General features: G+C 51.9%; 1 protein-coding gene and 1 long non-coding RNA gene across 2 annotated transcripts; one reads left to right on the top strand and one right to left on the bottom strand.

Annotated features, from left to right (window-relative positions):
* Positions 1–925: 925 nt before the first annotated feature.
* ADCK2 (aarF domain containing kinase 2) lies at positions 926–16,502 on the top strand. Its single transcript, XM_059933222.1, has 8 exons — positions 926–2,866; positions 4,618–4,764; positions 6,906–7,034; positions 8,030–8,125; positions 10,796–11,047; positions 12,401–12,529; positions 13,373–13,426; positions 16,079–16,502. Exons 1-8 carry the CDS (start codon positions 1,934–1,936, stop codon positions 16,217–16,219), a joined length of 1,881 nt encoding a protein of 626 aa, XP_059789205.1. The 5' UTR covers positions 926–1,933; the 3' UTR covers positions 16,220–16,502.
* Positions 2,033–21,797, bottom strand: LOC132371743 (uncharacterized). The gene is made up of 3 exons (XR_009504941.1): positions 21,720–21,797; positions 17,994–18,186; positions 2,033–3,071 (listed from the first exon to the last, which is right to left on the bottom strand). It is a non-coding gene; the product is annotated as an uncharacterized LOC132371743 (long non-coding RNA).
* Positions 21,798–21,879: the final 82 nt, after the last annotated feature.

Genomic DNA, 21,879 nt, shown 5'->3' with positions numbered 1-21,879 from the left:
ACTTCTGTGGAAGCCTGTCACCCTCGTGGAGATAAAGGGTCATGTATGTAGAGGTGACTGTGGTACCCCAGCACAGGGCAGCCTCCTAAGCCCCAAAGAGCAGAGCATAAGACCACTGGGCCCTCCCTGGCTGTGTTGGCTGATTTCCAAGCTCTGTTCTGCTCTTCTTTGCTCTCTAGAGGTAGCTGACCTTCCTTTGGTTCTTCAAGGTTAAAAAAACAAACTCCCCCAAAACCTCACACCAAATACCTTCCATCTGGGGGCTTTATTCTTTCTGAGACCGAACACCCTCCCACCACCAAGGCTCTCCTTTCCTCTTCCAAGTAGCTGCCATCTTATGTCTCCCCCTTCTTCATTTCCTTCACGTGGGGTCTTCCTCATAAGTGATGAGTCTGTAAGGTCAGTATGTGTCTCCTTGTCCCCAGGACCTAGCACGGTAGATATTATTGAGCCTCGATAAATACTGGACTGAGTTTAAGAAATACTGGGGCTTAATAAGTATTGGTTGAATGAATGAATGTTCTTTCCGGAGCCACTCCCCAAGGTCCAAACACGTTCCCCAAATCGGGGCAGCCAGGGACTCCAGCCGTCCAAGGACAACACTCCCAACCCCCGCCCTCACCCCCCACCCCCTCCCTTCCCGCTCAGTTGAAAACCAGACCCGTGTTCCGGAACCGGCTTTCAGTTCACCCAGCGTTTCCGCGTTTCCGCGCTCTTTGTAAGGAAAGCTAAGGATGTCAGTGGAGAGATAGACGCGCAGCGGGGAGAGGGGGCGTGGAGGGCGCGTTGGCGTTTTGGGTTAATTCTATTTCTGGGACTCCAAGACGCGAGTGCCGGGTGAGCCCGGGCCGCAGTCCGGCTCGCGTCGTCTTTAAGGGGCGGTCCCCGAGCCTGCGGGCGGGCGGTCCCGGAAGACGCGGATCGCGCGGCCTCCGCGTCCGGATTCCCGGCCCTCTGCGCCCGGATCCCGGGTCCTCCGCGCCCGGACTCCCGGTCCTCCGCGGCCCGATCCCCGCCCCTCGGCACCCCGATCCCCGCCCCTCGGCGCCCCGATCCACGGCCCTCGGCGCCCCGGTCCCCGGCCCTCGGCGCCCCGATCCTCGGCCCTCGGCGCCCCGATCTCCGACCCTCTGATCCCCGGCCCTCGGCGCCCCGATCCCCGGCCCTCGGCGCCCCGATCCCCGACCCTCTGATACCCGGCCCTCCGCGCCCCAATCCCCGACCCTCTGATCCCCGGCCCTCCGCGCCTCTTCCACGCCCTTGGCGCCCGGACCCCCACCGCGCGCGGGGACTCGGCTCTCTACAACCCCGCCCGACTCCTCCCCACCCCATACTCAGTGCCCGGGTCCTCGGCCGTCCGCACTGCCCCCGACCCCCGCCCCAGCTCTCCACGCCTCGCCCCGCCTGGCCCTTCCTCACCCCCACCCGGGCTCTCGGCGCCGCGGCCCTCCGCACGGTCGCCCCAGCCCCACCCCGCGCAGCCCCTCTGCGCGCCGGCCGGCGTGCGCGGTGACCCTGCGGCCGCCCGGCTCTGTCTCCACCCGCGCGGCCACCTCGCGCGGGTCACCTCCCCGACCTGGGCCTGGCTTGGCCCTTCCGGCGCTCAGTCCTGAAAGCCCTCGGGCCTCAGGCCCCGGCGAGGTACCCGGGAGGGAGCTGGGACAGATGGGCCAGCCCTCCTGCGGCGGAGGCGGGGCAGGGTTGCGGGCCCGCGGGGCCGGGCGGCCCTGCGGAGGCGGGACTCGCAGCAGGACCCAGCAGAGGCTGCACATGCGAGGCGAGGTCTGAGCGCCCCGCGTCTCACAGCTGCCTCGCTTTCAAGTGGAATACTCAGCTGGGGCCCCGACTCGGGCCAGCCTTGCGGAAAGAAGGAACGAAAATGGGTGCTCCTTAAGTGGAGGCAGGCAGCCTGGACCGCGACCTCTGGGAGAGCATGGTGACCCCCTGGCGCTTCTCTGTCAGGGTCTGCTTGTCGCACCTAAGGGGCTTGGAGCTCAGAAAGGACCTCGGCCTTCTGAGACCCTCTGGGTGCTGTCGCAAGGCTAGACTTTGTTGGCTTCTGCTTGGCACTTTGCCCAAACTCATCTCAGCCTCTGAGGACATTGGCAAGGGGGCCCCGGAGAGCTTGTGTCGGCAAAGGACCAGTTGGAGTGACCTGGCTGAAAACGGGCCACTGGAGAGAGTCCCCCCGGAGCGGCGGCTAGGCTGCCTCCTTCTGCACTTGCGGATCTGGCTCCGGGCGGGGGCGCTCTTGGTGAAATTCTTCCCCCTCCTTCTACTCTACCCCCTCACCTACCTGGCTCCCAGTGTCTCCAGGCTCTGGCTCCACCTGCTTCTGAAAGCCACCGAGACCTCCGGTCCAACGTACATCAAACTCGGCCAGTGGGCCAGCACCCGGCGTGATCTCTTCTCAGAGGCTTTCTGTGCTCAGTTCTCCAAGCTGCACGTCCAGGTAACGCCCCATCCTTGGACCCACACTGAACACTTCCTACGGCAGGCCTTCGGAGAGGACTGGGGGAGGGTCCTTTGCTTTGAGAAGCAGGAGCCTGTGGGTTCCGGCTGCGTGGCCCAAGTGTACAAAGCACGTGCCAATCCTGCCTTCCTGGAGAATGACAGCATCCGGAGACTGGCCACGGCCTCCAGACTGCAGCTTTCTTCGGAAGCTGGGAAAGTCCGGGGGCTGGGAGAGCTCCCTGGACACTTGGGGAAGGCGTGGAGGCCTCACGGAAGTCTTGCCGACCAGTCATTTCTAGAAAGGCTGCTCTTCCCTAAAGCTGACCTGGTTGGATCAAATGCAGTCTTGTCTCAGGCTTCGGGACTCGCCCATGGACCACAGCCAGATCACCTCATCCCCGTGGCTGTGAAAGTAAGTGTTCCGATGTTTGCAGCCAGGCCCTTCCCATCTCTAAAATCTCACCGACTCCACGGAGCTGCCCAGATCAGGAAGTCCCCCTTTGCAAGTCACCCCACACTGCCTTCCATGGATTTCTTTTAGCTTGACCATTCTCTGAGTGCCTATGATGCGCAAGCTGTTTGATTTCTTGGCTTGAAGGAGTGGTGATGCGAATGGTCTGAAAGAGGAAAATGAAGAGGGTTTGGAGTTGGCTGCCGCTGTGGGTGGAGGACCCACCATTCAGCTGACCTCCTGCTCTGGGGTCAGGACAGATCGGAGACAGACTGTGTTAGGTGTGCTGTGGTGAGCCCAAGAGGGTGGTGTTCATTTTACAGAAGTGGCTTCCTTCTCTCTTTATTTCCAATCACCCCTTCCTGGGCTCCATCAACTCTTCCCTCCACACCTTTCCACCCCTGTTCAGCACGTCCCCAGGAGAACTGGCAGATGCTAGTAGCAAATACCCCAGTGCTCTCCTTTACCCCCTCAGATAAAACCCTCCCAAGGGTGCCTCACTCAGACCTACTGAGTCATACTTTCCAAGGGAAGAGCCTGGGCCTGGCTTTTTATAAATGCTGCAAATGATTCTCATCATTAGGCACATTTAGGAAACACTGGTGCAAAATATCTCGAAGGTTCCCTCTGCTCTGTGGGATACAAAAGGAGTGGATGCCTGCTGTATACCAGGAAACATGCCCGTCACGTCAGATGCATTGTTTAATCTTTATTAGATGCCCGAGATAGGCATTTGTTTTTCTTATACCTTTATTTATACTCCACTTTATTCCTAAAACGATTTGAGGTGGAGGTAGGGGCTATCGTCTGCATGAGTTTTTTTTGTTTGTGGTTTTGGCCATTCCATGCAGCGTGTGGGATCTTGGTTCCCTAACCAGGGATTGAACCGGCGCCCCCCTGCATTGGAAGCATAGAGTCTTAACCACTGGACCACCAGGGAAGTCCCCTATCTGCATGTTTTAAATGATAGAACAGGAGGCTGAGAGAAGTTGCGCAGCTTGTCCAGTTTCATACAGGAAATGGGTTGCAGAACTGGAGTTTGAGCTCTTTCCATCCCACCTCTGGAGTTCTGTGACTCTAGAGCAGTATTTTGCAGGCTTTGGACCACCTGACTCAGCTACCTGTACACTCAGTAAAATGCAGATTCCCAGCTCCCCTTCCAGCCAGTCTGATTCAGTACGTCTTTTTCTTTTTTTAAATATTTATTTATTTATTTGGCTGCGCTGGGTCTTAGTTGCAGCATGTAGGCTCTTAGTTGCAGCATGTGGGATCTAGTTCCCTGATCAGGGATCAATCCCGGGCCCCCTGCCTTGGGAGTGTGGAGTCTTAACCGTTAGACCACCAGGGAAGTCCCTGATTCAGTAGGTCTTGGAGGAGATCTGGGAGTCCACATTTTCACCAAGCAACCCACGGTGACTTTTATGCTCGCTGATGTTTAGGAGTCACTGATCTAAACTTAATGTATGTGGAAGGGGAAGCCCACCTATTCTTCCCAGCAAAGCTGAGTGCCATGCAGGGGGGCTGCCCTCTGAGTCTCCTCAGGAAGACACAAAGGGAGGAAGGCAGGAGCATCCTGGGCGTTGGGACTGCTTCCCCTTTGCTCTGATGAGAGAAGCCTGCTGACTCTCCTTTGACGGTGGGACCCAGCCCTGGCTGGGTGGACGTGCCCTCCTGATTGATCCCTCCTGTCTCACTGTGCCTCTTTTTGGCAGGTGTTGCACCCTGGCCTGCTTGCTCAGGTGCAGATGGACCTGCTGCTGATGAAGATGGGCAGCCGAGTCCTTGCACTTTTGCCAGGAATCAAGTGGCTCAGCTTGCCTGAGATTGTGGAGGAATTTGAGAAGCTCATGGTGCAACAGGTGAATTCTCTTTCCCTCAGTTGTAAATAGCACACAACAGTTTTTGCCATTAGCAGCTGCTTAGTAAATGCTGAATGGATGAGTATTTTCCCAGTGTGTTGTGGCTAACGTAGTATATTAGTCAGGATCGGTGATGCTAGCTGATATAACAAAGAATATCCAAATCTCAGTGACTTAATGCAACAATGTTATTTTTTGCTTATATGAAAGCTCCATGCAGGTGAACTGAGGGAGTGAGTGGGAGCTCTACTCCATAGTTATTCAGGGACCCAGTTTCCTCCCAAATTTGTCATCTGGGGTCAGTGTGGAATGGGGAGAGAGACCACGGAGGGTCATGTAAAGGATTCTGCGGCCAGGTCTGGAAGTGATATATATCACTTCTTCCCAGTCTACAGGTCAGAGCTTTAATCACACGGGCCCAGTGTAACTACAAAGGAGCTTGGGGACGGCAGTCTTCCTTAGTGACTGGGATGAAAATGAAATGAGTCTGGTGGAACATATAGCATTATCTGTGCCACAATCAATGGCCGAACTCCAGAAGGAGAAGAAGAATTTGCTAAGTCACACACTGTGCCTTTGTTTTGCTTTGTTTCCGGGGCTTAATGAGTAGACAAGGACCTCCTCCTTGTCCAGGGCCCTTGGGACACCCGTTTAAGTAGCCAGACTTGGTAAACATGCTGGAGGCTCTCAGGGCTCCAAGGAGGCATCTGTGCTGGCTTCCTGGCGGTTGGCACAGAAATTGGCAGGCTTTCAGAAGCAGTGTGCCAAGTCTTCATTTATGTCCTCTGATTTAGGGTTTTAAGCCCCAGGAATGCGTTTTAACATTTAAAAAGCTTTGCTTTATGCTATGGAGTTGTGTAGTTTCGATAATGAAAGAAAATTGAAACAGAGAAAAATAACTTCTTTTCTGACACCCGTCTTGGCATTAATCACTCTCAGTTCTACCACCCACCTGAGCTTCAATTCCCCTTTGAGAAGTCTAATAGGCATCATGGGATCCCATCACTTGAAGCTCAGACCTCTATAGCGCACCCCATTTGTCTCAAAAATCAACTCTTCCTACCAGCTGTAGCTCTCAGTGGTCCGATCACGTTCCCAGCCTTGAAATCTTAGAGTCTGGGTGTATGTAGGGGGTGTATGTTCATTTATAAATTCATGTAACGTGTATTAAGAACTGTGTTAGAAGCTGGTGAACTAAGAAAACAAGTGAGGTTTTCCTGTCCTCAAGGAATATATAGTAGGAGAAGGAGGGCTGATGTGAAATATTTGGAGAAAAAGCACGAGTTACAATAGGAGTCTCTACAGGTTCAGTCGGGTTCAGCTGAGGCTCAAGAGGGGAAGTGGTCATTCCACCCTGAGGGTCCAGGCTCCCTAGGCTTGCGCTGACTCTCCAAAGGGGAGTGTTTGCAGTTGGCCCAAATGAGGGAAGAACATTCCAGTCAGGGAGAGTAAACAAGGCACTGAGAGGGGAGGCGTCTGGCAGGCTGAGATGTTCAGCACTCTGCAGATTGGGTGCAGCTGGAGTTTTGGGCAGTAGAGGAAGGAGGAGGTGCCCCAAGAGATGGACCTGGAGAGAGAAGCAGGGGCCAAACCATGGCCCACCTTGGACGTCATCCTAATGAATGCAGACTCCATCCTGCAGGTGGGGTGGGGGGACACCAGCACACGGACTGGAGAGAGGGAAGATGGGGGACAGGGGGCCCAACTAGGACACCTCTGTTAGGGTTCAGGTGACTGGTTTTGAGTCACCGTGGGAGGAACAGTGGGATGGAAAAGGGGAACAGATCTGAGAGTGGTGAGGGCTGCAGAGTTGATGGCACTGAGTCTCCCATGGGTGTGGAGGGTAAGAGAGAAGGTGTAATCTGCAGTGACTCGCAGGTGACTGGGGGCAGGGTGAACGTAAATTCAGTTTAGACAAGTCCTCCAGCGTGTCTGCTGTCTGCAGCTTGGAGTTCACGTCGTTGGGTAGGGATGGGGCTCGAGACTTCTGGGGCAGCCTGAGTTTCTTGGGAGTTCTGCAGGAGAGTAGGTGGGGAAGGCAGGTGAATCGCGGGACTTGCTAGCTCTTGGGGGGTTCAGATTTTGCTGTCCCTGGGCCCAGACTACCCCTTCCCTCACCTCTTCTCTCCATTTCCCTGTAGATCGACCTGCGTTATGAAGCTCGGAATCTAGAACACTTCCAATGCAACTTCCTGAATGTGAACTCTGTCAAATTCCCCACCCCTCTGCGTCCCTTTGTCACCAGGGATGTCTTGGTGGAAACGTATGAAGTAAGACTGAGAGCTTCCCCTGGCCGCGCCTTTTGCTCATAGTCAGGTCGTCTCCCCTTCACAGGAAGGCCTGAGTTGGAAAAGACAAAAGCCAAGAGAGCATGTGATTACTGCCTGTAAAACTGAGAGGGGTCTGGATACGCCTGAGGGTGGAAGGCAGTGTAGCAAGGTGGCTGAGAGCCTGGCCCTGGCCTCAGACTTTCTGGATTTGGAGGTCTGCTCTGCCGCTGTATTTGCTGGCTGGCTTCAGTTCCCTCCTGTACAACAGCAGGCAACCCTTCCTGCCTCGTAGAGTTGTCCCAAAAGTCAATGACACATTGAATGCAAAATGCCCTCTGCACAGAGACTGCACAGCGAAAGTGCTCAACACAGAGAAAGTGCTCAACAAGTATTCCTGTCATGGCCTTAGCTGTCTCCTGGTTCAGTCTCCTTTGTAAAGATGGTAATGAGATCCAGAGGAGTGACCTGAATGACCCACTGTTACTAGTTGTGTGACTTTGAGCAAGTTACTTAAACTCTCTGGGCTTTAGTTCTTTTATTTGTTAATTAGGGATAACAAGATCTATCTCAATAGGCTGCTTTGACAATTAAATAACCTATACGAAATGCGTACTGACTGGCTCCCCTTTCTTCTCTCTTCCTTTTCTTTTCCCTCCAGTGAGGTCACAGAGCTCATTCATGTCCCTATTGGCTGATTCTTGCCCAGAAACAAGCTCACCCTGACAGCAAAGCCTCTTACCTGTGGGTGGCAGTCAATGGATTTCCTCCCTAGTAAACCTATGGGACTTGTTGATACGTATTGTAGAAGGGAAGTGTAAATAGGTTAAAATTATCTTGTGGGTAACAGATTCATAGGGGCTCTAAGAAAGGAAAACCTCTCCGGGTCACTTCCCAATCAGTGGGAAGGCCGTGCGGGTGTGTCCCTGTGGAGCTGAGGAGCGAGGCAGTCGCGGGCTGTGCAGGCTAAAGCTGTTCTCTCCCCGATCTTCCCCCAGGAGAGTGTGCCTGTGTCTAGTTACCAGCAAGCAGGGATTCCCGTGGACGTGAAGAGGAAGATTGCGCGGCTGGGGATCAACATGCTCCTGAAGATGGTGAGTTCACGGCAGGGCGGGCGCTTAGCTGGCACGCGGTGGAATTGTGTGTGGGAGGCGGGGGACCCTGCTTGGCCAAGCAACCGGCCACTGGCTGGAGAGGGTCAGCTCTAGAGATAGCCGAGCTGACCCAAACGCGCCTTCTTCTACAGCTTTCTGTTGAGCACTTCCTCCGTGTCATGCACTGTGTCTCTGTGCAAGAGTGGGGAGGGAGACCCAGGCCCCGCCCGACTTGCCTACAGTTTAGACAAACAGCCAAAGACAACCTCAGGTGTTACATGCTATTTCATTCATTCATTCAGCAAGTATTTGTTGAGCACCTGCTACGTGCCACACACTGAATTAAGTGCTGGATTTACAGTTGTGAGCAAAAGAGACATGACAACAATGTTCAGGGAACATTCCTGTTCAGTGGGAAGACAGGTGATGCTAAATAAGTGGGTTAAGTACGGGTACCCGAGGGTCATTTAGGATGGGCTGTCCCAGCCCCAGGATTTGTTCAGGAAGTGGCGCCATCTCCTCCAGGATGTGAAGGAAGTCTAGCTGTCTCCTTGGAGAGGATGGCCTGACAATAATTATTAATGAGTTGACACTCAAAAAAGGCTACAGTGAGCCCAAAGCAATATCAGTTATTTCATCACGAGTAGTAACAGCAGGAACCCAGCATCGTTAGCAGCTCACGTGTAGGAGCAAAGAAAGAAGATACGCGGGCTTCCCTGGTGGCGCAGTGGTTAAGAATCCGCCTGCCAATGCAGGGGACACGGGTTCAAGCCCTGGTCCGGGAAGATCCCACATGCCACGGAGCAACTAAGCCTGTGAGCCACAACTACTGAGCCTGCGCTCTACAGCCCACGAGCCACAACTACTGAGCCCACGCGCCATATCTACTGAAGCCCACGCGCTCTAGAGCCTGTGCTCTGCAACAAGAGAAGCTACCGCAATGAGAAGCCCGTGCACCACAACGAAGAGTAGCCCCCGCTCGCTGCAACTAGAGAAAGCCCGTGCACGGCAACAAAGACCGAACACAGCCAAAAATAATAAGTAAAAATAAATAAATTAAAAAAAAAAAAAAAAGAAGATACTGAGATTGTCGAGGGTCTGAGGTCTTCCTGGTGGTTGGCACAGAAGAGAGTGGTCGAGGCAGAGACGGCTGGTCTAGGATGCATAGTGAGGACGAGTGCCCAGGTCTGGGGGTGCAGAATCGGGGTAGGAAGGAACCAGGCATGTGGTCAGAGAGTAGGAGGAAAGAAACCAGGTAACCAAGGTGGAGCCGTGAGGGCCAGGCAGGTGGCAGAAGTGGGGCGGAGGTGAGAATGGGCGTTCTGAGCCGGACGGTGGTGTGGTGCAGGTGGACAGCACAGGAGGCTGTAAGCCAGACACTCCTGGAGAGGGCTCAGGGTGAGAGGGGGTGGTGGTTGAGTGGCTCTGACTTCACCTCCAGCCCTGGGGTGCGTGGGTGTCGAGAATAGGTAGTCCTCACCCAAGGGGCTCCTGGAGAAGTGGGGTTGTCGCTGGAGAGCTGGGTTTCCACTGTCAGCGCAGTGGAAGCTCAGTGGGGAGAGGACTTTGTCCCGGTAACAGGGCTCCGAGGCACACTGTGGGCCAGAGGGGAGGGTGCAGGGGGGAGTAGCTAGGGGAGAAGCAGTGCTGAGCAGCGCTCAGGAGTCGGGAGATCACGGGGGGCTTCCAGCTTGTGGGATCAAGGACCCTGGGGGCTCAGCTAACAGCAAGGTGCCAGGAGGTTCTGTCCCAGGGTCGGGGGTCACCTAGCCTTTGGTGACCGTATCCTACAGGTGTGCAGGCCCCGGCTTCCTCAGTTCCCGGGATTTTCACCAGGGTAGCAGCCTCCCTTACCTCCAGCAGAGCCAGGATCTGGACAAGAAGGGTCGCTCTGTGACCTGCTGCCATGACCACCATGAGGGATGGGGTCTTCGGCCTGCATCCAGTAGGAGGAAGGAGTCCCCCGGGAGCCCCTCCAGCAGCAGCTGTTCTGTACCTCTGCCCCGGGTCTCTCCTTCCCCTCATAGAAGGATTGCTGGTGGTTTCTCTGATCTTTCACAGCAGGCAGATTCCTGTTCCACAAAGTCACGCCTGACTTTCCCTCCATCACAGTCCCTGGGGCTTTCTTTCCTGCTTAGCAGGTTCAAAGCCATTTCTCCCAGCCTCCCGATTCCATGTGCCAGTACGGTTGTCAGGATCACTGTTTAGACTTCATTATGTGGACGGATGGAGGTAATGGAGGTGAAGTCTGATTTATGAAATATTTTTAAAGAAAGGAAGTTACATGAATTTTAAGAACTGAGAGGTTTGGGGAAAATCTGTCAACAATGACTAGATAATTTTTAATTTGAATATTAATTGCTCAACTCATAGAGTAAAAATAAGTCTCTTGAAATGCGGTTTGGTCTTTGATCATGTTCCCCTATGATCATTTTTAATGCTCTTTACTTTGAAAATAAACTTTCTCTTGAAAACATCAACCTGGCTTGTCCCTGTACAAATTCTGAATCGATGATATCAAGCCCTGAGGCTTTATAAAACGCACACCTCTCTGCCTTGTAATTCATCCTCGGGAACTCGCCGTCACCCTGGAAGCTTTTCCACGTGTGGCCTCGTGGTGATGGGATGGTGAGGTTGACTTAGCCTAGAGTAGCTCTGATCTCTTCCCAGATATTTGTGGACAACTTTGTCCATGCGGACCTTCACCCTGGGAACATCCTGGTCCAGGGCGCCGACGGTCTTCCCAAGAGCCAAGAGGCGCAGCCTCAGCAGGTAGATGTCTGTGACGCACTGGCGGTGGCTGTGACGCCTGCCCGGTGCCCGCTGTGCCTGGTGCTTCTGGACGCCGGCATTGTGGCCGAGCTGCAGGCTGCCGACCTGAGGAACTTCCGGGAAGTCTTCATGGCCGTGGTGATGGGGCAGGTGAGACCCGCCGGGCCCTCGGGAGTTGGGGCTGAATTTTTTAGGCCCTTGGGAACCTTGGGGCTCCTCAGCGTTTGTCATTCTTGTAAATGCCGGTGTTTGCCAAGGGTGCTCCTGATGGAAATGGGTGGAGCAGAGAGAGGAAGGAGGGAGAAGGAAGAGGAGCAGGGAAATGAAGCTGCCTAAGGCTCTGTAGTCAGAACGGGCCTGTTCGAGCGGCTCATGGTTTGGAATGATGGGAAGGCACGCCTCCTTCCCAAATGCTGTTGTTCTGGTGGCCTCTCTTCCTTCCTCAGTAAGTGTACAGTTGGGCCCTGGGAACGCTAGCTACTTGACTGAATAACAGCCGCCCTGGTCTGTGCCATTTGCTGCGAGAAGGTGGGGCTGGTGAGAAGCAGCAGCTCAGGGAACTTATTCTCCAGGTGTGGGAAGACACCTGATTGGCGCGGGGGTACGGGACATAAGTGGTTTTAACCCCCCACCCCGTGCCTCTGAGGGGCTCCAGTGGTTGAGAATTATTATTTAGCAAAAGGGACTCAGCAAAGCCTCTACTGAGTCAACGTAAAGTGCCACATCAAGGGTGACCGTGAATTCTCCAGTAAGAAAGACCCTGGGAAAAAGAAAGCTGGAGGAAAAGGCAAAATTCAGAGGAACCCCTGCTTAGGAGGCTTCTGAGGGGGCAGACCAGAGGCTTGAGCCTGAGCCAGTTGGGAAGCATCTCCCGGGCCGAGGTTCAACACTGAGGTGCAGTGGCGGGTGAGGGGGCGGGAGGTGCTCCTCTGCACAGGTTTGGGCAGAAGAAGAAGGTCACGGCCGAGGAGGAGGAGCTTGGCTCCTGGGCTGTGACCGCCGGGGCTGCGTGGGTGCTGGGGAGACCATGGAGGCTTTGATCAGGGGCTTCCTGGGCGGAGGAGGAGCGAGACGGCTGGAGCCGTGAGCAGGGAATTCTGTTCGGGCGGGAAGACCGCCCTCGAGGATGGTGTGGCTGGTCCAGCCTGGCGGCCGGCCCTGGTGGCTCTGGGGCAGGCGGGTTGGTCGGTAGTGCCGCGTAGCAGGCACTGGCTTTGCTGCTGGGCCTGGGTGGCCTTGGAGGCAAAGGAGACAGTGCAGCTGCTTTCCTTGACTGCGCTGAGTATAGGTGGGGGCCCCCTGCCCAAGACAAGCTGCAAAAGACCTTGACTGTTTACCAGGTATGGCGGGGCGGGGAGGTAAAGCTAAAAAAGGATGGGTGGCCAAAAGCAGGGTGGTAGAAAATTTGGGGTGGGAACAACTAGGATATGAAGAAGTTTGGGCAGAGCATCTAGTTTTGTGCCCTCTTGACTCTACCTAGTTTTCTTCTTTTGCGTCTTCCAGGGCCAAAGAGTGGCTGAGCTCATCCTGCATCATGCCCGGGCCAGTGAGTGCAAGGATGTGGAGGGATTTAAGGCTGAGATGGCCAGGCTGGTGACCCAGGCCAGGAAGAACACCATCACCCTGGAAAAGGTAAGCAGGCCACTCCAGGGGCAGGGGCCTTGGGGTGTTTACTGACCTTGCCCTTGGACACAGCAAACCACAGGTCTAAGGGAGACCTCTTCATGGGGGGAGGTCTTGAGGGGCTTGGGTTTTAAGGCAGATAAAGAACAAACCTTTTCCTCTGCCCACATCTTTGAGGTGTGAGGCGGCCCTCTGGAATCCCGGCTTTCAAGAGTGGCTCCTTGACCAGGCTCTCCTGGGTGGCTGCTGGGATGGTGACATATGTAGTGCTGCGTACCTGCCCTGCCCAGACTGGGGGTCAGCTGTTCTGCTGCTTTATCTCCGTGGAGCTCAGTGGAGCATGGGGGTGGGGCGAGGGAGGACTGAGGCCCCTGAGCAGACAGAGGACATACCGAATGTTCACGTCCTCTATTTAGACCTGCAGCAGAGCCCACTTGGTATGCTGCACACAGTTCTGACAAACCTGAGTTTTCTTCCCAAGTGCACTCCCAAGCCCACACTAGCTGGAGCGAGTCGGAACAAGAGGCGGCCCACTGGCAGTGAGGAGCGGCAGCTGGCCCCCGGCGCTGCCTGTCTTATTTATCCCCACGTGATGTCTGCGTGTGCCGGGAGTGCGGGTAGAGGCCTCCAGGCTGGTCCTTCCGAGGGGTCTGTGAACTCAGCTGTGAGGCGGAAGTTGGGCTTGCGTGCGTGCAGTCCTTTCTGGGATTTGTCAGGCAGTCTGTTTCTGCTCACTGGTGTGTGTGCGTGCGTGCGTGCGTGCGTGTGTATGGACGTGGGACGGGGCCGGCAAGGGAGAAGGGGTTCCCGGGGGCTCTGCAGCCTCTGCAGACTCTTTATTCTGTTTTCCAGCTTCAAGTTTCCATCCTTCTCTCGAATGTCTTTAAGTTGCTGATGACTCACAAGGTGAGGCCTGGGTGGAGAGCTCGCCCTCTGGTCAGGCAGGAGGGGAGGGCTCTGGGGAAGGCGGGTGGCCTCAGGGTGGTGACAGGTACTTTTCTTATGTGAGATCTCGTTTTTGAAAACGTTGCATGCACCGATCCCTGTGGTGAAGAGTGCTGTTTCTGTTTCTTGACGTCCGGCAAGATCTTTCCTTGGTCATGTTGTGATCCCACATTGGTGGGGTTTTTGGTGAAAAACTTTATGCTTTCCAAAACTTTTGACAGGTTCCATTTTAAAAATGACTTAAATATCACCTTAGGATTGGGGAAAGCTTTAATCATTGCTAGGGAGCTGGCTTGGAGAGAACTGGGAATGAACACACACTCCCGGGAGTTCAATTGCACGGGACGGGGAGCCAGAGGGTGAGGCTCACAGCCAGCTCTGCACCCACCAGCTCTGACCTGCTCAAGCCTCTCCAAGTCTCCCCAGGGCCGCTGGGAGGGCCGGATGAGGCCGTGACAACGGTAGCGGTGTGCCGTGACTCCCCTCTACGCACCTAATTTAGCTGTGTAACATTTATTAGTATCTGATTTAATCCCCGCAACATTCCTCGAGGCCGGCACCGAGCAACTCGCCCCTGGCCAGGTGGCCCCCATGGTAGTGCCCGAACCCGTGCCCACAGCCCGACCGCGGGGCCCCACTCCCAGCTGCTTTGTTCTCCGGCCTCCGGTGCTCCCATTGGCACACAGCCTTCCTCACACACTGCGTGGGACACAATGGTTACCAGCGCTTTAGATGTTTGCTGTTGTCATTGTGATTCTCAGGACAGGACAGCAGAGAGAGGGCCGATCGAGTACAGCCACTCTATTCAAGTGCTTCACCAGGCACTTAATTTAAAACAATTCAAAACATTTTAAATTGTGGTTAAAAAAAATAATATAAAATTTACCCCTACCCATCTCCAAGTGCACAGCTCAGCAGTGTCAACCACATTCACATAGTTGTGTAACAGATCGCTAGAGCTCTAGAATTTTCTCATCTTGCAAAACTAAAACTCTGTATCTACTGAACAAAAACTCCCCATGTCTCTCTCCCCCCCAGCCCCTGGCAACCACTGTTCCACTTTCTGTGTCCATGATTTTGATGACTCTAGATTTCTCATATAAGTAGAATCATATGGTATTTGTCCTTTTGTGACCAGCTTATTTCACTTGATGTAATGTTCTTGAGGTTCATGCACTTTGTAGCAGGTGATAGGGTTGCCTTTTTTTTAAAGACTCAGTAATATTCCATTGTATGTATATACCGTATTTTCTTTATTCGTTCATCCTTTGATGGACATTTGGGCCACTTCTACCTCTTGGCTACTAAGAACAATGCTGCAGTGAACACAGGTGTGCGAATATCTCTTTGAGATCCTGCTTTCAATTGTTTTTGGATATTTACACAGAAGTGTGATTGCTAGATCACATAGTTTCTTTTAAATTGAAGTACAGTTGATTTACAGATGGGATTTTTTTTAGTTTTTGGGGACGCTCCATACTGTCTTCCATAGCCTGCACAATTTTACATTCCCATGATGAGTGTGCATTTATAACATGCCTCTTTCTCCTGATCAGCCATCTGACTCCCCAGACAAGTTTTTGGGCCTTAACTGAGACAAATACCCCTTATTTATTTATTTATTTAAAAATATTTAAATATTTATTTATGGCTGCATTGGGTCTTTGTTGCTGGCGCGGGCTTTCTCTACCTGCGGCAAGGGGGCTACTCTTCATTGCGGCGCGCGGGCTTCTCTTGTTGTGGAGCACGGGCTCTAAGCACTTGGGCTTCAGTAGTTGTGTCACGTGGGCTCAGTAGTTGTGGCTCACGGGCTTTAGAGCGCAGGCTCAGTAGTTGTGGCGCACAGATTTAGTTGCTCCATGGCATGTGGGGTCTTCCCGGACCAGGGCTTGAACCCGTGTCCCCTGCATTGGCAGGCAGATTCTTAACCACTGCGCCACCAGGGAAGTCCCCTTTACTTTTAACAAAGATTATTTCCCCAAGAGTCAGCCTTCCATTGCCTGACCTTCTGTCCACCTGAAAAGAGATTCTTGTTCTAGGTTTAAATCCTGGCTCTACTCTTCCTCACCCAGAGGCCTTGAGCAAGTCACCACCTGAGCCACCCTGAGCCTTAGCGTCCTTATCTACTGAATGGAGATAATGAGAGTACTTTTGAGAATTAATTGGGTAATCCACGTAATCTGTTATTACTATTAACCTGGCTCCAAAGGGGAAGAAACTCTGCTGTATTTGAGCAAAGCCGGTTGTGCTTGGTCTCAAAAAGACTACTGTGGATTTTGAAGAATGACCCTTATTTAGATTTCTGGTTCCCAGTGTAGCTGTAAACTATTCACTTTAGTATTTTTAAGTCATTCACACACTTACACACTTCCCCTAGAGAAGAGCTGTACACACTGCATCCCCTATATTTTCCTTAATATTTCTAGTAGGTGGGGGGTTGGGTGAGTAGATGAGATGGTGGGACAAATGACTGGGTAGGGAAAAGAATGTTAGGTAGATGATAAAAATCACATGGGCAGGTAGACGAGGCCGGGAGTGGACGGTGACATGTTACCCAGGACACTCTCTGTATATCAATGGGCTTCGGAAAGAACCACTGTTTTTCTGTTTCAGGTAAAGCTTGAGAGCAACTTTGCCTCAATTGTGTTTGCCATCATGGTGTTGGAGGGGCTTGGCCGCTCACTGGACCCTAAACTGGACATCCTGGAGGCAGCAAAGCCCTTCCTTCTGCAAGGACTAGCGACCTCCCGCTGACTGCAGCAGTGGGTGCTTCATCTCAACTGGAGGCCACTCCCCACAGCCTCTCCTGTGGCAGCTTGAACATTCTAAAACTGGGATTGTGGAAGACCTGCCACTGCTTTTCACTCCGATTTGGTTTCAGGCATCTGTTTTAAAAGGTTTGGGTTAGTTGGGGAAGTAAAGGGAAAGAAGGTCCTCTCAGTTCAGTCGTGGAAGCTGGGCCTGGTGTCAGGGAGACTCTATTTCAGGGAAAATGTTCTCTGAAGGAGGACGAATAAACTTACTTTGTTTTCTGGTTTTTCTCTCTTCTCATCTTAACCCTCTATACTCCCGGATCAGGTGGGTCCTGCTGGTTATTTCCAGACTCTGATATCTAGGTTAGAAAATGTCATAGACTCCTGTAGACCCATGGCTTCCAAATGTTTTTTGTATTTTGTTTTTTTTGGTGCACTGCTCGCGGGATCTTAGTTCCCTGACCGGGGACTGAACCCGGGCCCTCGGCAGTGAAAGCACAGAGTCCTAACCACTGGACCACCAGGGAATTCCCCACAGTATTTTGTGTTTTTTGTTTGTTTTGTTTCAAATGTTTTGATTATGTGCCCTATTGGTAAAAAGTTGCATATATTTATATATACGTGCACATATGTAATTTATAAGTTTTATACAGGTGCTACCATCACTAGCCAATCTCTGAAGGCACAGCCTTCACTTAGGGCAAGTTTCACTGTATCTCAAATTATCCTCTCGACAATTTAAAATATTTTTTGCCAACCTCTTGCTAAGTTGTATTATAAGGTAAAAGGAAAAAAACCACAATGATTAATGGTTAATGTGACATACTAGAGATAGGAACAGAATCAGCTCTGCCGTTCTTCTTAAAGATCCCCTGCACTCACATATTAGCATTTAGATTCTGGTTTTTCTGAGCAATGTTCAGGCCCTTGTGCATTTGCCCAGGGTTAATTTCGGTTAATATTAATATATAGATAATATAATAAGTACATCCTGTTAACCAGGACTGGAAATCCACGGTAGCACCCAGTGACACTTCAGCAGCGAAGGAAGGGGTGGCGGCCACTGCCGCCCTCTGCAATGGGCTCATCTACAGACTATTCTCTCAAAGCTGGTCTGACGTGTGTCTGGCCCACATGGACGTAGAGGGTCGCAGGGTCAGCTTGTAGAGTGGATATCGGTAAAGCTTAATTTCTTGTTTTTGATAAAAATAATATTTTCCCCACATTCCAGTGGATTCTCCTGCTTGTTTTGGAGACCACGGCTCTGGACAGTGAGTGAAAGCTCAAGCCTCCCTGCTCTCTAAAAGTCCTGCTCTGACCACAGGACTAGATCCTTTCATTCTTTCCTTCTTAAGGATAAAGGTTCTGTCTTTTAGGGAACAGCTAAGGTTTAGTTGGACAGAGATTCCTTTGGCGCAGTTTTTTTTTTCAGAGGGGTGGAGATGTTGTTTGTACCTTCCAAGTCTTGAGGGGAGGGCATTCGAATCAGGCAGTGAGGTGCTGGGGGTCTCCAGGTAGCCCTGTTCAGCTCCCTCCTCATGGGCTAGCCAGCCAGACATTCGGCCCTTGTGCCAAAGGCACATACACTTACCCTGTGGGGCGAGAGAAGGGGGCACTGACACAGAGCAGGTGTCTCCCTGAGCGAACACCAGCACCACTGAGCCTTCCTTTAAAGCCAATGGATTCCATCAACCCACTGTGACATGTATTAGTTATCTATCACTGCATACAAACTACCCCCAAATGTAGCAGTTTAATACGACTATACTTGTTACCTCATAGTCTCTGCAGGTCAGAAATGTGGGTGCAGCTCAGCCGGTCCTCTTCTTAGTCTTGCACGCCTGCAGGCATCTTGGGGCTCCACTGGGGTGGGTTTGATGCTCACTCATGTAGTTTCTTGTGGGCTGTTTGACCAAGGGCCTCAGTTCCTCAGGATCCATTACAGCAGCAACAGAAAACGAACACAGGCTGGATTGAAGAGGAGAAAAATGGTTAATGGTTGTGCTTTTTTTTAATTTTTTTATTTTTATTTTTTTTATAATTATCGTTTCACTGTTAGGAATTTTATTATTTATTTATTTATATTTGGCTGTGCTGGGTCTTCGTTTCTGTGCGAGGGCTTTCTCTAGTTGTGGCAAGTGGGGACCACTCTTCATTGCGGTGCGCGGGCCTCTCACTGTCGCGGCCTCTCTTGTTGCGGAGCACAGGCTCCAGATGCGCAGGCTCAGCAATTGTGGCTCACGGGCCCAGTTGCTCCGCGGCATGTGGGATCCTCCCAGACCAGGGCTCGAACCCGTGTCCCCTGCACTGACAGGCAGATTCTCAACCACTGCGCCACCAGGCAAGCCCCTATTTTTTTTAATTTATTTATTTATGGCTGTGTTGGGTCTCCGTTTCTGTGCGAGGGCTTTCTCTAGTTGTGGCAAGCGGGGGCCACTCTTCATCGCGGTGCGCGGGCCTCTCACTATCACGGCCTCTCTTGTGGAGCACAGGCTCCAGACGCGCAGGCTCAGTAATTGTGGCTCATGGGCCCAGCTGCTCCGCGGCATGTGGGATCTTCCCAGACCAGGGCTCGAACCCGTGTCCCCTGCATTGGCAGGCAGATTCTCAACCACTGCGCCACCAGGGAAGCCCCTGGTTGTGCTTTAATACAGATAATTTGCTGATTTTTTAAATAAGTATCTTAAAAATGCTAAACTTGATTTATACGTTCATCTTCATAAGGAGAAAAGGCTACTTCTTGGGTATAAGTAGATAAAGTGGCCAGAAGGGCATCTCCCCGAAGGAAGATCACAGCTCAATCCCACTAAAGTAGAAAGAACAAGGTTCATTTCTGTGTTACTAAAACCACTGGAAAGATAAGTTCCTTTCTTCTTTACAAGGCTTATAGGGAAAGGGAGATCAAGCAAGCCTTTAAAAGTAGAAAATTAGGGAATTCTCTGGCGGTCAGTGGTTAGGACTCAGCGCTTTCATTGCTGTGGCCCGGGTTCAATCCCTGGTCAGGGAACTGAGATCCCACAAGCCTTGCAGCGAGGCCAAAAGAGCCCCCCAAAAACCAAAAACCAAAAAAAAAAAAAAAAAAGTAGAAAATTAAATAAACATGAAGTTGTGTAAACAAGTTTTTGTTTTTTTCCTTCCTCATCCCCCTGCTGTGTTCTCTATTTCTAGCTATGGGATAGATTTTTGATTTGGGGTTAGATGCTATAATGTTAGGCCATTTAGAGTCTGTCCTCACAGTTTGTTAAATTTGACTGGGAGTCTGATTTGCACGTCGAAGCTGAGAGCTCAGTGTCTGGGCTTGGCAGCCTTTCCCTCACCTTCTAAAATACATCCATTCAAATAGTGTGCTTATCTGAGAACCAAAAAGAGGGTCGTCATGCAACCTGCAAAAGGCAGTCAGGGATATTTGCCCTTGGAGTTTTTAGAGCAAGTCTGCAGAACAAATATGCGTCGCTGTTACATAGTCCAAATAGTTTACTGATTGGGACCCTAAACTTTTTATAGCAAAAAATCAGAATTTGTGATGCAAAACATTAGAGCTAAGGACCCCACAAATGGTCTATAGAACAATATTGCTTTAAATACAAGCCAGCATTAAAGTTAAAACTTTTTATTTTGTAATTCAGCAAGAAGGGGAGGGTAAATGAATTTTAGTTTACCTGAAATGCTTTTGCTACCAGGAAAGGAAAGTATTAACAAAGTAATAAAAAATTGCTGAGCACACGCTGTGGGCCAGGTACTCTGTTAAATGGCTGATGAAGGGCACTGAGGCTTGGAGAAGTGACTTGTCCAAATTCATAGAGCTAATCGTTGGCAGAGCTGAGGTTTGAACTCCAGATCTTCAGACTCAAGTTCTATGCTTTTTTGTGTGTTTACGCTGTGCTTTTTTTTTTTTTTTTTTGGTGGCCTAGGAATCACAGCATTGTTCTTTCCTGGGAGCAAGGCAGGCAACTGTATAATATGGGCAGAGAGCTCCCTTAGGAAGGATGGAAAGCCCTGTCCTCCCAATTCGTGAACTTCCTATCTTAGTGATTTGTATATGTCACTAGGAAGGGTAAGCGGTGAATGGTAGCCCAGAGAAAGCCACACTATTGCATGTCAGCTGGGAAGTCAACTTGCACCCAGAAAATAGTAAATTCTTTCCTATAATTTATATACTTAGAAGTTAGGAGGGCAGGAAAAGGCAAGGGTGGGGGAAGCACGAGTCCTACAGGGCCAGAGGTCAATCAATAAGTTCTTCAGAAGGGCATCATAGTAATCATAGCTTTATGTAAGCCTCTCTCCAGGGAGAGAGGTTTCCAGTTACAGCGCACATGGAGGCCCATATCTTGCCACAGAAGCAGTGTCAGTTATATTCAATGCACTCAAATCCCTAAATTCAGGTCTACATTTCTCTCCATAAGTTTCCTATTTTTCATGCTTATGACTCAGTGTGAAGTCTTCAGTGCTTGGCAGGTGATCCATTTCAAATCGAAATCTCCAAGGTGTGAGGCTGGCAGGTTAAGTTTATAATTTAATCAAATCTGGAAGTTCTTAGGAAAACTATAACCCATAAGTGGGGACCTTAAGAATGTGTGGGGACTTCCCTGGTGGCGCAGTGGCTGGGAGTCCGCCTGCCAATGCAGGGGACACGGGTTCGAGCCCTGGTCCGGGAAGATCGCACATGCCGCGGAGCAACTAAGCCCGCGCACCACAACTACTGAGCCCGCGCGCCTAGAGCCCGTGCTCCACAACAAGAGAAGCCCGTGCACCGCAACAAAGAGCAGCCCCTGCTCGCTGCAACTAGAGAAAAGCCCGCGCGCAGCAATGAAGATCCAACGCAGCCAAAAATAAATAAATAAAATAAATAAATTTTAAAAAAAGAAAAATTTGGGGACCGGGAGGGGGGTGTCTAGAGAAGTTTGGAGTTCGTCCAGGACTTAATAGAAGGCAATATTAAGAGACAAAAGCCAAGAATCCAGGGCTGGCTCAGGATCAAGGAGGCATAAATTGGAGGCCTGCTAAAACGCAGATTCCTTGGCCCTACTCCAGACGTAGTATCTGGGGTCGGGCTCCTCAGGGGATTCTGATACCACCAGCCCAGGTGCTGACATTTGGGAACCACTGGCTGCGGGTTGGTAATCAAGTTCAAGTTTGCAGAACACTACAACCATGAAGACTTTAAAGAAACCGTTGAGCCTTTGCAGGAAAGAAGAGTACAGTGGACTAGCTTTGGGAAGGACATACTGTTTCAGAAAGGATGTGGCCGCCTAACAGAGTCTGGAAGGGTAGTTAATTCAAGAGAGCAGGCAGGGAGGCGGGTCCTGTTCGGGAACAGCATCTAGATAAGCAACGGTAAGGAGGAGCGAGCTCAGTTTCAGGGTTAAGTTTCTTACGCCCGCGAAACGAAGAGGGGCTCCTGAAGCGGAGCGCCGAGGCGCGGCACGCCCATCCGGGGGCTCCACCTAGCCGAGCTCTCCAGGGCCGTCTACACCATTCGCCTTTCAGAGGCGTCTACTGACCATCAAAGCCACGGCGAGCCGGGTCCCTCCGTGCGGAGGGCGAGCTCAGCTAGCGGCCCCATGGTCCTCACAGCTGGGAAAGGCCTCTGACGCTAATTTGAGGCGGGAACTCCTGCTTCCCCGCCCGCCTCCGTACTTTCCCCTCCGGGAGATGGGCGGG

This window comes from Balaenoptera ricei, chromosome 9 (assembly GCF_028023285.1).
Source record: "Balaenoptera ricei isolate mBalRic1 chromosome 9, mBalRic1.hap2, whole genome shotgun sequence".
In the NCBI taxonomy this organism is placed as follows: Eukaryota; Metazoa; Chordata; class Mammalia; order Artiodactyla; family Balaenopteridae; genus Balaenoptera; species Balaenoptera ricei.
This window is presented reverse-complemented; position numbering and strand designations above follow the sequence as displayed.

What these genes read in the sequence shown, in the direction of transcription:
- ADCK2 (XM_059933222.1), top strand. Translation starts at nt 1,934, where the DNA reads ATGGTGACCCCCTGGCGCTTCTCTGTCAGGGTCTGCTTGTCGCACCTA. An exon ending in AGAAGCTCATGGTGCAACAG is followed by an intron (nt 4,765 to 6,905) that starts GTGAATTCTCTT and finishes ATTTCCCTGTAG; the next exon opens with ATCGACCTGCGTTATGAAGC. An exon ending in AGTTGCTGATGACTCACAAG is followed by an intron (nt 13,427 to 16,078) that starts GTGAGGCCTGGG and finishes TTTCTGTTTCAG; the next exon opens with GTAAAGCTTGAGAGCAACTT.